This window comes from Eubalaena glacialis, chromosome 4, assembly GCF_028564815.1.
Source record: "Eubalaena glacialis isolate mEubGla1 chromosome 4, mEubGla1.1.hap2.+ XY, whole genome shotgun sequence".
Taxonomy (NCBI): Eukaryota; Metazoa; Chordata; class Mammalia; order Artiodactyla; family Balaenidae; genus Eubalaena; species Eubalaena glacialis.
This window is the reverse complement of record NC_083719.1, coordinates 9788459-9801295: the sequence shown is the minus strand read 5'-3', so window position 1 is coordinate 9801295 and position 12837 is coordinate 9788459. Positions and strand designations below refer to the sequence as shown.

General features: G+C 40.9%; 2 protein-coding genes across 3 annotated transcripts in view; both read left to right on the top strand.

Annotated features, from left to right (window-relative positions):
- Window positions 1–12837, top strand: part of CTNND2 (catenin delta 2) — a 975434-nt gene that overhangs the window by 444473 nt on the left and 518124 nt on the right. The window lies entirely within an intron of this gene.
- On the top strand, window positions 8467–8962 carry LOC133090751 (ubiquitin-ribosomal protein eS31 fusion protein-like). The gene has a single exon (XM_061189133.1). It carries the CDS (start codon window positions 8495–8497, stop codon window positions 8960–8962), a length of 468 nt encoding a protein of 155 aa, XP_061045116.1. The 5' UTR covers window positions 8467–8494.

The following is a 12837-nucleotide window of genomic DNA, read 5'->3' as shown; positions in this document are numbered from 1 at the left end:
TGCCCTGTTGCTCCAATAAATGCAGCAGCTTTACATCTTTCTGTACTGAATTTGAGTTAAGAGGGTCCTGGGTTCAGTGTGCTAACTTCAGTATCGATTTATCTGACTTCCAACAGCATGGCTGACCCAGCTGATGTTGGCTGGATTTCTTCCTGTGTACTCTTAGAAATCATCAATAAAATAAGACCAAATAATATAATACACAGCTTATCTCCAAGGAAAGAAAGGGAAATCTGCAGGTACCAGAAATGGAGAAGTCGAAGCTGATGGAGCTTAAACTCAAGGCTTTACGATCCAGATATAATCCAAGAGGAAAGAGGACCAGACGCTAAAGGCTCACTACCATAAACTGAATATTTTTGTGTCGTCCCACCCAAGCTGCAACTTCATGTGTTGGAACCTAATCCCCAATGTGATGCTATTTGGAGGTGGGGCCTTTGGGAATTGAATCGTCATGAAGGTGGAGCCCTCAAGAATAGAATTAGTGCCCTTATAAGAGAGGCCCCAGAGAGCTTCCTCATCCCTTCTGCTATGTGAGGACACAGCAGGAAGGTGGTCGTCTGCCAGGAAGAGGGCCCTCACCAGACTCCAGCCCTGCTGGCACCCTGATTCAGACTTCCAGCCTCCAGAACTGTGAGAAATAAACTTCTGTTGTTTATAAGCCGCCACCCAGTATATGGTACTTTGTTGTAGCAGCCCAAGCGGACTTAGATATCCACCAAGAAAGAAGGACATGATTTTAAGCTGGATGAGAAGGGAGCTGGAACAGGGTCTCTGCACGATGCCTGGGGACTGAAAGGGCAGCCCCACCTGTGGAAAGAGCTCAAAACTCCTCATCACTGATTTGGGATCACCAGGGAAGCTTGCCCTCTCTGGTGCTTAAGTGGGGAAATTTTTCTTCTTTGAGAAACCAGACGTGTTGAGGGCAGGGTCTGAACTTACAGCTTGTCTGTTGTACAGAAACTTGAGCTGAAAACAATAAACTGAAGACTTGTCCAGAAACCCTGTGGATCCCAGCATTAGGTGAACATAACACTTTTCTGCAAAGCCTTTCCACACAGTGGATCATGCAAGAACCCCTTAGGAAAGAAGAGAAACCCCACTGACTATAAGCTCAGAGTTCAAAGATGTCAAGGACAAGACAAATGAGTCACCAGGAAAGAGTCAGCAGTTTCAGCAAACTAAACGATTGGGGGTCCAGGAATTTGAGTGACTAGAGCAAGCTGAAAGAAACCATAAAATAAGAGACTATAAAATTTTTAAAAAGCCCAAATACAATTTCTAGAAATGAACAAGTATAGTCACTATAAATAAAGCCACCCGGGAATGTTTGACTGACTCAAGGATTGCCCCTATGCCCCTTGGACACTTCCGGATAAACACCGTGCATACTGTGTCTGGAGAGTGATCTGAAATCTTGCTGTTCTTTTGACAGATCATCTCTTCTGTGGTTTACACCATGGAACCACTGAGATGGCTTCATTCTCCCCCAATTTTTATCCTGAGTGAGTTTGCTTTGATTGAAAAGTACTTCATAATCCGCCCCCGCTTTTCTTTACAACAAGAATGTCATAAGTGTATTTACTGTTTATCTTAATGACTTTCTATTTTATGATCACACAATGATAAAATTATTTTACCCTTTCACCTTCACCTCCAGTGGCCAGAAGACCTGACTGATACTTAAACTCTCATTCCAAAGGATCATATAACCTATTAGGTTGCTGTGATTCCCTTTTCCACGGGCTGGGGACCACCTTGATCCCAGGATACCTGGCACCCTGGAAATATCACAACAGTGCAGTTTTCTTTTATTGTTAATTGAGCCTTGAGTTTCATTCTCCCTGCTGCTTCTGCCATTTCTTGGTGTAGATTAATGATTCCAGCTTGGCATTTTACACCGAGACATTTTTAACTCTAATTTGAATTAATAAAAGAAGAAAAAGCAAATACTTTAGTTAAAAGAAAAAGAATAGCACAGTATCACTAAAAGCTAACATGTACTTTTAATCCTATTCTTTTTATTAACTAAATTTAAAAACAGGAAGTTTTTCTTATCTTTATGCCCCCTAAAAATATTGTATATGTGTTAGATGCTTAAAGACTTACTCAACGTTTTAAATAATTCTGCATATCCAAAAACATGGAATGTTAGTTGTACAAGACAACTAATTGGTCATAATTCACTGGAACTAAATCCCCAATAACTGCTGCTTAAATAACTTTAAAATTTCTATAAGTACAAAGATACTCCTAGGAACCCAATCACCTTTTTAAAAACTCGAATTAAAATGTACTTATTTGTTTACTTAGTTATTTTTTTACATACCTACACACACAGAGAAAACAAACCAAATTATATTGCAAAGGCCAGAACCTATTACAAGTTATTTACCTTCAGGAATGTTCTGGGTAGCGTCGGGCACCAGCCCAACTTAGAGAACAGGAACTGACACAATAGCCACTCACCCCAGAGACCTCAGCTGTCAGGACTCTCCTCAGCCTTGGACATGTAGTAAGACTTGTCCCAATGAGGGAAGAGGAGAGAGGGGCTTCTCAGGGTTGGTCCATTTGAAATAAAGCCAGGACAAGTGGAAAGCACACAGGAAGAGGAAGGTGGGGAGAAAAGAGGGCAGCAATCACATGGTCTAGGTGGCCTGTCGTGTCTGGGGTGGGGACAGGTGAGCCTGGAGAGCCTGGCTCTCCTCACCCTCTCATGGAGCCCACAGCCTGTGCTGGTTCCAGTGACACCTCCTGCACGTGTGGGCCACGGTTCAGACCAACTGCAGGCAATGACGCGGGTACCAGCCTTGTGGATTAGCTTATGCCTGTGCTCTTTGGATGGCTCCAGTGAGTACCCTTGTGAGTAATACCACCCATGGGCCTGGGCATCTGGGTCCTATTGTGGGCTCTATGTCTTTGCTGTGTCCAGCCCCTTCTTCTTGACCACACTCGGGATCCCTGGACCCTGGAAAGATGGCCATAACACCGTTTTCTTTCCTTGTTAATTCTACCTGTGTAACATTTCTGCTTCTGTACATGCGTGTGTGGAAACCTGACCAACACATAGAACATTGTTTGCCCCGAAAATGAGCCTGTCACAAAGAATTGGTTGGTTGATGCGGGGGGGAAAGCAAGTGGATGAGAAGGCATCAGTCACTTTCATACTGACAGTCTTACAGAACAATGATGAACAGGGGCCTTGGAAATGCTGTCATCTTGTCAGTATCTCAGGAGTCTGGGAATAAGTATGCTCTTTAGCAAGTAATTTTTTGACTGTCGTTATTAGAGGCATGATTTTTTTTTTAAATGCTTCAAATTAGAATGCAAGGTGGTAGCTGGTAATTTTGAACACATTGGAAAAGGAAGAGAAAGGAGATAAAATTTTCTTATTGTTCATAGTAATTTTTACACTTGAGTCTGTAAACTTTCCTCTAAATGTGATGCGTCATAGTCTAGTGTTGATTTGATTGTAGAGTTTGGAAGACATCGGCTAGTCCATTTTGCCATAATTTCTTCAATTTTTTTCAAAGACAGTGGATCCAAAAGAACTCATGAGTAAACTGACGGATGAGTGTCAGGATATAGGATACACTGATAAAAGGTCTAGAACTCAATGATAATCAGTAGCTCTTCCAAATGAGCTACCTTCCAGGTGAATGGCTGTAGGACAGAACCGTCTCTTTTTAAAAATTGTTTTATCTTTTTAAATTAGGAAATAAAAGTCCCATGAAGCTTATTTTTAGTTGTACTCCCAAACTGTTTCCATAAAGTCTGCCGTTAGGGAAGGTTACTCAAAAATGGCCATCTGTACCTGTGGATTGAAGTTGACTACTGTCTTCGACCACATTCTGTGTGAGTTAGTCCCCGTATGCTATAGCAGTACCCACATTCTTATAATGAAACGCCAAGAAATATCAACAAACTCCAGATGGATTTGGTCATCTTCTCTCCAGTATTTTCTGAGAGGCTAAACTGAACCACCCTGCTAAATTTATTTAATTGCCTTATATCGGTTTTAATATTTTCAGGGTCTGAACGATGTTGGAGGGAGAAACAGATGTTGTGTGATAGCTCTGAATTTTTCAGGAGTTGCTCCTGAAATAATTACAGATCAGGAATCATACAGTCAAAAGTTATCTTCATTTGAGTCAGTTTGGCAAAATAAAGGTGACAGGAAAGCTGTCTCACTTTTGTTTGCTTAATCCTTGCATTTCAAAATTGGGACAGAGATCATGTGAGAATGCCCAGGTGCACAGCTGCTACACTTATTATGTTTCAAATTTCTTACCATTTGCTGAAACATGCATATCCATCTACAGTAATTGAGAGCAACCCATGAATTGTATTCACTTTGTGAAAGTAACAACGCAGACTGGAAGAGAATGCAAAAAAAGGAACAGTCTAGTTTGGGGTATCTTCTACTATTTCAGAAAAACTTTGAGTACACATAGTGAAAGAGTTTTCTAAAAAAATATTTTACAGTTTAATGGGAAAAGGTATGCAGATTAATAACAACGTGAACAGTAACTATGTGAAAATATAAGATATATTTAGTAATTTTTAACATAATTATTTAAGAAAAATGTGTGCTCTGAAAGACAAAAAAACATTAAGATGTTTATGAAGTCTAAAGAAAATATTTGGCGGGGGAGAAGAAAGAAATATCTTTTCAACGAGGGAAAGCAAAGCATAAAGGGAGAAATCATTTTGGGATCCCTGCCTGTACTCAAGGTAGCTTAGAAAGATTTCCCTCTTTCATGTTGTTAGGAATTCATAGTAAATATGGTCACAATGAATGAACACCTACGTCAAACCCATGATTGACTATTCCTATAATTTTAGTTAATAAAGCATATGAGTTGATCTTGGCTCTTTTTATCTCTTCAATCCCATATTCTAACCAATAACCAATCCTGCCACCTTACTTTCATGATCTAGCCAGGATCAATCACCTCTCACCACCTCCTTACCTGCCTGGTCCACTGGCCCATTGAACCTAAATTGTTACCTTTACCCCATTACCAGCCTCCCAACTTCAGTTCCCCAACAGTCTGTTCTCTACACCAGAGTCAGCATGATCTTTAAAAGCATAAATTAGGTCAGTTCACTTCCTAGTTCAAATACTTCCTACGGCCTTTCAGATACTCAGAGTCAACATCAAAGTTCCTACAGTGACGGACCATCCTTCTTGCTGGGGCCCTGTTGCTCCACTGAGCTCGTCTTTTGATGCTCAGCCCCTTTCTGGGCTGTAGGCACACTGTCCTTGGGGTGCTCTCTCCCCTCACAGACATTGAAGAGGCTCCTCCCTCACCTGGGGCTCTCCTGACATCTCATCACCTGCCTGCTCCCTCTCAACATCCACTCAGTGAAGACCCCACAGTACTTTATTTAGAGCTGAACCCTTGACACTACGTATCCCTGTTTCCTTTATATCACCTTCTAACATACTCTATATTTATTTACTTATTTACTTTATTATCTTTCTCTCTCAACTACAAATGAAGGAATTTTTGTCTGTTTGGTTAACTACCAAATTTCCCAGTGCCTTAAAGAGGCGTAGACACATTGTAGGGTATCAGTAAATATCTGATGAATGAATGAAAAATCCAACATATTTGCAATTTAGTTTTAGAAGCATTTACCTAGATATCATCTCAAAAGTGAATCTTAGTTCTGGGTCACCTCTAGTTAACAAAAATTAACTTGAAATAATTAATTAAAATTGGTTCTAATTAATTTTGGCAATCTCTGTAGAGCTTGCCACACTAACCAGTTGAGAGTGGAAAAGAAAACCAGAAATCTGTCTCTCTCATTTACAAATAAAATCATATTTATAAGGAACACTTTTCTGGCTGCCAAAGCTTAGCTCGACCTGGAGTTCATGAACATCTGTCTCCTTCACTCAGTGCTTTCCAATTCATTAAAAAACAAAAAGAAAAGAAAAGAAATTGAGTCAGTGTTTGCTTTTTTGCATGACAAAGGAAAAAAAGGATCCTTAAGATTAGTTTGGTTTTTTTTTTTATATTGTAAACACATCCATATATGCTTTCTCGAGTATCTAGGACAGGTAGAGCAAGGGGTTTGTGCTCTGACTTAATCCTGGAGAAGGATAAGTCAAAAGTTGGGACATAGGGAATGATGCCAGGAACTGCTTCTCTCTCTAACTCATAGGATCGACTAAGCACAAGTGATTTCTCAAAACACGTAACTGGGAACCATATTCCCATTATGCATCTGTTTATAAGCCTGAGCAGGCAAATGAATGTGATCTCTGTTGTAAATTTCTTACTAAAAACACAGGTGAGGGACTTCCCCTGTGGTCCAGTGGTTAAGGCTCTGCGCTTCCACTGCAGGGGGCATGGGTTCGATCCCTGTTCCGGGAACTAAGATCCCGCATGGCGCACGGTGAGCCCCCCACCCCAAAAAAAACACACACACACAAGTGAGAGATAGAAAAGTGGTTGTACAAAAAGCCAAGACACCCGAAGGGTAAATAGTTAGCCCTTCTTATGGATTTGTGGATATTTACATAACCGCACAGTTTAAGGGATGGATGGATGGATGGATAGATAGATAGATGGATGGATAGATAGATAGATAGACAGACAGACAAAGACAATCTTACTTCTTTAGACACATAAATACATTTTCAAGTTTTGTGCATAATTAACATGAGAAATAGTGCTAAGAGTGTACCATATACCAAAAATAGGATTATTATTTGAATAAATTTTCTAACTCGACCAGAAGCAATATAATATAATTACAATACACTTGAAATGAAACGGTAAAGCGGGAGCATTTTAATTGGCAAAGCTATCATGTTGGACTTGTGTGGTTAATCTTTTCGAGGAATTGCAAACAGATTTTTAATGAGTTTTAAATGTAGGACTGAGATTGATGGATAGTCCACACTTAATCAAGACTGAGGAGTGAGGAGTATTCAAATACAGAGAAGGGAGGGCACCCATGCAGAGTCCACGTGGGACAGAGGCAGTTTCTGGGTAGTTAATTTGGTTGTCCTTTTGCTTGCTTCTTTACACTGTGGTGGTTTATTTGCTGTAAACCAAAGTTAAGAAACACATAGATTGGAATGGTAGCAGCTCATTTCTTTGTTGAATCTGTAATTATTTAAACAAAACACTCCGTAATATAAAAGTCAGTTACTTCCCAAGACCCCAGTAATGGAATTTATTTCCCATTTATATTTCTAACTTCACTTTTTATTTGAATTCCTTTGCTTCAGTTTTCATGTTGACATTTTTTCTCATTGTAGCCTATTTCAGTATCCAGCTTATCATTCTGAAGAATTTCTTCCATAAATGCACTTATAATATCCTAAGACTGAAGCCTGTGGCCACAAATGGTGAAGTGTCCACTGCCACGCCAGGAAGTGGGCAATGAAGAACAGGGAAGCCAGAAGAGGCCAAGGCCAGGACTCAGGTTGAGAGGAGAAGTTTTGCAGATATCAGTGCTTTGTAATAGGTCAAATCCAGACTGAATGCCAGGGATCCAGGCCATGCCTGAAGTGGGAGAGGCAGGTTACCTGAGTCCTCTGCCTGACAAGTCATTAAAAATGAGGCATGAATAGCCTAGACTTTAAAACTAGAACTGTGATCTCTCTAGTCCTCAGCTCTTTGCTCTTAGCCAGGAATTATGCCCTCTGTTTGGTCCAAGTGGCCACAACTTGCAGAAGTGTGTTTAGATATCTTTGGATTATAATGAGGAGAGGGGCGTTCATTTGTCAGCAAGGTCAAATTTCAGTGACCCTCTGTGGATGCCTTGAAACCATCCACTATGGTCTGAATGTGTCCCCCCAAAATTCATATGTTGAAATCCTAACCCCCGAATGTGATGGTATTAGGAGGTGGGGCCTTTGGGAGCCACTTAGGTCATGAGGATGGGGCCCACAGGAATGGGATTAGTGTCTTATAATAGAGACCCCAGAGAGCTCCCTCATCCCTTCTGCCATATGAGGACACAATGAGAAGTCTTTGACCAGAGGATGTTCCTCACCCGACCATGCTGGCACCTTGATCTCAGACTTCCAGCCTCCAGAGCTGTGAGCAATAAATCTCTGTTGTTTATAAGCCACACTCTGTGGGGTATTTTTGTTAGAGCGGCCCAAATGGACAAAGACACCACCATGGCCTGGTCACTCACCTGGTTGCCTCCTGCCCTTGTTTTCCTCTGTCACCTTCTGTTAGTTCAGCCCAGACCACAGGACTCAATATACCTGGGTATCAAATAACAATGTAGCACACTGATAGTAACATCACTCTATTCTTCTGTAAATTTTTAAGCTTCACCAGGAATTTCTGTGGATGCTACATAGCATCTCTCAGAAGCAATGACTCAGTCCTTATTTCTTTCTAATCTAAAATTATTTCTCGGTAGATAGTTTCCCCAAGCCTTGAATGCAAACATTTGAATTTTTTAAAATGTCACTCTAGCTTTCGGATCCTCCATCTGCAGTGGCACCGCCGCCAATATGCAGATTTTCGTGAAGACCCTGACGGGGAAGACCATCACTCTCGAGGTCGAACCCTCGGATGCAATAGAAAATGTAAAGGCCAAGATCCAGGACAAGGAAGGAATTCCTCCTGACCAGCAAAGACTGATCTTTGCAGGCAAGCAACTGGAAGATGGACGTATTTTGTCTGACTACAGCATTCAAAAGGAGTTCGCTCTTCATCTTGTGTTGAGACTTCATGGTGGTGCTAAGAAAAGGAAGAAGAAGTCTTACACCACTCCCAAGAAGAACAAGCATAACAGAAAGAAGGTTAAGCTGGCTGTCCTGAAATACTATAAGGTGGATGAGAATGGCAAAATCAGTCGCCTTCGTTGGGAGTGCCCTTCAAATGAATGTGGTGCTGGAGTTTTTATGGCCAGCCACTTTGACAGACATTGTGGCAAATGTTGTCTGACCTATTGTTTCAATAAACCAGAAGACAAGTAATTGTATATTGGTTAATAAAAGACATGAACTAATGAAAAAAAAATGTCACTCTATTGTTTACTCATTTATGAGGCGTGTTGGCTCAACTATGCAAAAATCCATTCCAGCTTTGAAATTCAAGGATTTTATAATACTAGTTCATTGCAGCCAGAACATGCTCAAGATGAGTTAGGTCATCCACATGGAAGGGCAGGGGAATAGACTCCGCACTGATCTTGACCCCTTGTCTCTGGGCTTAATTCACCCCTGAGGAAAGCCAATCACAGAATTCTTGAAGCTAGACTAGCAGAGACATTCTTAGTTCTAATAGCTGAGAGGTTTGTGAGCAATCTCTGACTCTAAGTCTTAGTGGATCTACTCCCACCTGGCCTGTTTCTCACTCCTTGGGTTTATTTTTACATTTAGTCTCAGGTTCTTATAAAAGGACTGGGTTTGGCCTGACATGGGGACTGTTGTGCCTTCTGCACTCTGTTTGCATATTTGGCCATGTGCAGATAAGATTTGAAAATGCTTCACTTATTTATTCACACAGTTGATCCAATGAATTTTTATTTAGTGGCACTTTTATTCCACAAATTTCCAGGGCTTGAGATTCAGCAGTAAACAAAACAAGCAAAGTTTCTGCCTTCATGAAGTTCACACCTAGTGAGGGGAGAAAGAAAATTGAAGAACCATAAAGAACAATGAAGCAGAACAAGGGGGAAAAGAGTGAAGGGAGGGGTGCTATGGTGAAATGATGCTTGAGCAGAGAACCCTACAGGAAGAAGAGAGGGAGGAAGTTGTGTCCCAGGGTAAAGTACTAGGAGTAGCAAGTGCAAAGGCCCTGAGGTATTTACAGGAGATCAGCATGGCTGGAATGAGGCCAGATTTAGGAACAGATAGAGAAATGCAGCAGGGCCACTTTTGGGGGTAGAACATTTATCAATTAATGAGGATGGCATAGTAGAAAACAGTAGAAAGGTACATTTTGGGTTCTCATGCACACATTTCTCAATATGAAAATATGAGTGAAATCTAGTGTCTCAACTTTTAAGCTCTTCTGATGTAAGTTAAATTCAGAAATTGGCTGGGCAGGACTTCCCTGGTGGCACAGTGGTTAAGAATCCGCCTGCCGGGGCTTCCCTGGTGGCGCAGTGGTTGAGAATCTGCCTGCCAATGCAGGGGACACGGGTTCGAGCCCTGGTCTGGGAAGATCCCACATGCCGCGGAGCAACTGGGCCCGTGAGCCACAACTACTGAGCCTGCGCGTCTGGAGCCTGTGCTCCGCAACAAGAGAGGCCGCGATAGTGAGAGGCCCGCGCACTGCGATGAAGAGTGGCCCCCGCTTGCCACAACTAGAGAAAGCCCTCGCACAGAAATGAAGACACAACACAGCCATAAATAAATAAATTAATTAATTTAAAAAAAAAAAAAAAAAGAATCCGCCTGCCAATGCAGGCGACACAAGTTCGATCCCTGGTCCAGGAAGATCCCACATGCCACAGAGCAACTAAGCCCGTGCGCCACAACTACTGAGCCCGCGCACCACAGCTACTGAAGCCCATGCACCTAGAGCCCGTGCTCCGCAACGAGAGAAGCCACCGCAGTGAGAAGCCTGCACACCGCAACGAAGAGTAACCCCCGCTCGCCTCAACTAGAGAAAGCCCGTATGCAGCAACGAAGACCCAACGCAGCCAAAAATAAATAAATAAATACATTTATTTTTTTAAAAAAAGGGAAGAATTTGGCTGGGCAATTAAGGAAACAGATGACAAATATTAGACATAAATTTATTCTCTGCATTTTCCATTGAATTTCTTCCTTAGGTCATCCGTTTTCTATTCCTTCTTAGATTATTTTCTGAGACAGCCCTATGCTGAGTGAGATGGGAAGCTTTTAGCAGGCTATTAGTGAGGAATACCAGTCTCACCTATGTTGGAGGCACCCTCTGACTATTGAAGAATGAACTTTTGAGGGCAGAATGTACTGGAAGCAAGACCATTAAATCTTTTGTCAAAAGGGCATAAGAGCTCTGTCCATTCCAGTTGGATGATCTTGTCAAAATGATGGGTAAATATTATTGTTTGAGAAAGGTTCAGCTTCATCAAAATTCAAAGTGTAAACTTTGCAATATTCCAACATCATTTGATCAGATTGCTTCAGGTATTAACCGTCAGACCCTTTGTCGGTACACAGACCACAAGGTTTGTGAGAGGTGAGGAGAAGAATGTAGAATCTGATTTCATCTGAAGGTACTTGCAACACGATATTGACCTAAATGTATATGTAAAATCATAAAATATTAAGCAAAAATACAATATTGACTAAACACACTCTGGCAGGTGTACACATGACTCCTTCCACATGGGTTAGAAATTATATTAGAATAGTTTTATCGTTATTGTCATTTGTTTTGAAGTTTTAAATGAAAGTATCTTTCAATATCTTTCTGCACGTTTGAGGATTCATGGTCTGTGGAGAAGAAGTGCTTTCCTTGCCTGGTGGAGAAATAAAAGAATTATCTGGAAACATTTTCCATTCTGAGATCAGATACCTCAGTTAACAGTGTGAGCTGACGAAGTACGTGAAGGTCGGGCAGCTTTAAGTCTATCACTTTATTTGTTGTTTTTCTTCTTGGCTTTTAAAAAGTGCAAAAAAGATGAATATCATTCTTTTTCAATCTATTGTAGTTAATAAGACAAAGCAAAACCTTTCCATCGCCTACTGTCAAGTAGAACTTAAGGCGCAGTTTTCATATTTACGACACTACTTATTTTTCTAAATTGGCAAATTTAAGACTGCTTCCAGAGATAAGATTTCAGTGAAAATCTGCGACTCTGGTCCTCATATTTGGAAGACAGAGTTCTTTTTATCACTAACAGTGTTGTTGTACTCTAAATAGTTTAAGCTTTTTTTAAGTTAATTTTTATTGGAGTAGAGTTGATTTACGATGTTGTGTTAGTTTCAGGTGTACAGCAAAGTGAATCCGTTATACATATACATATATCCACTCTTTTTTAGATTCTTTTCCCATATAGGTCATTACAGAGCATTGAGTAGAGTTCCTTGTGCTATACAGCAGGTTCTTATCTATTTTATTTATAGTAGTGTGTATATGTCAGTCCCAATCTCCCAGTTTATCCCCCCTCCCTTCCCCCTTGGTGACCATAAGTTTGTTTTCTGCATCTGTGACTCTATTTCTGTTTTGTAAATAAGTTCATTTGTACCATTTTTTTTAGATTCCACATATGAGCTATATCATATGATATTTGTTAACTAGTTTAAGCTTTTGAACTCTGTAAAGCGAGGAGTAAAATAACAATAATAAAAGCGAAACTTGTAATATCTCCTTTATCTGTGTCAAGCCCTCTGCTAAGCACTTTCCATGCATTGTCTCGTTTAACTTTTACCTTCTTTCTTTTTCCTTTGAGTCAGACCAGCACTATAATCTCTACTATATAGATGAACAAAGTGAGATGGCAGAGTTCAGGGGGTTATCCCCCAGTATTTGCATGGAGAGCTAGTTTTTGGAGTCAAGGAACCCAGTGTTTTTCTCTTATACACGTGAATCACTAAATCCAAACCATCTCTGCAACACTGAACTTCCTAGAACTGTGTACTCTGGTAACTTTTTCTAACATGGTCTTGTATCTTGTCCTTTATTTTCTCCACGGTAAAAATCTCACATCTGATCTCCTGGATTGGGGTGAAGATAAGATGAAAATAGGATAAATAAAAGTTAGGAACAGGAGAACCAGGCTGCAACACAGTTAAGCTTACTGGTTTACAACAGGAGTTCTAAGAAACTTCAATATGTGAATGTGCCTTAGGAGTCTCCAAGGTACGGGGTCACGTCCGGGAGCAGCTATTACTGTGTTCCCCTTCTCCCAGACAGA

Excerpts from the sequence above, each read along its gene's own strand:
- LOC133090751 (XM_061189133.1), top strand. The coding sequence starts at position 8,495 with ATGCAGATTTTCGTGAAGACCCTGACGGGGAAGACCATCACTCTCGAG.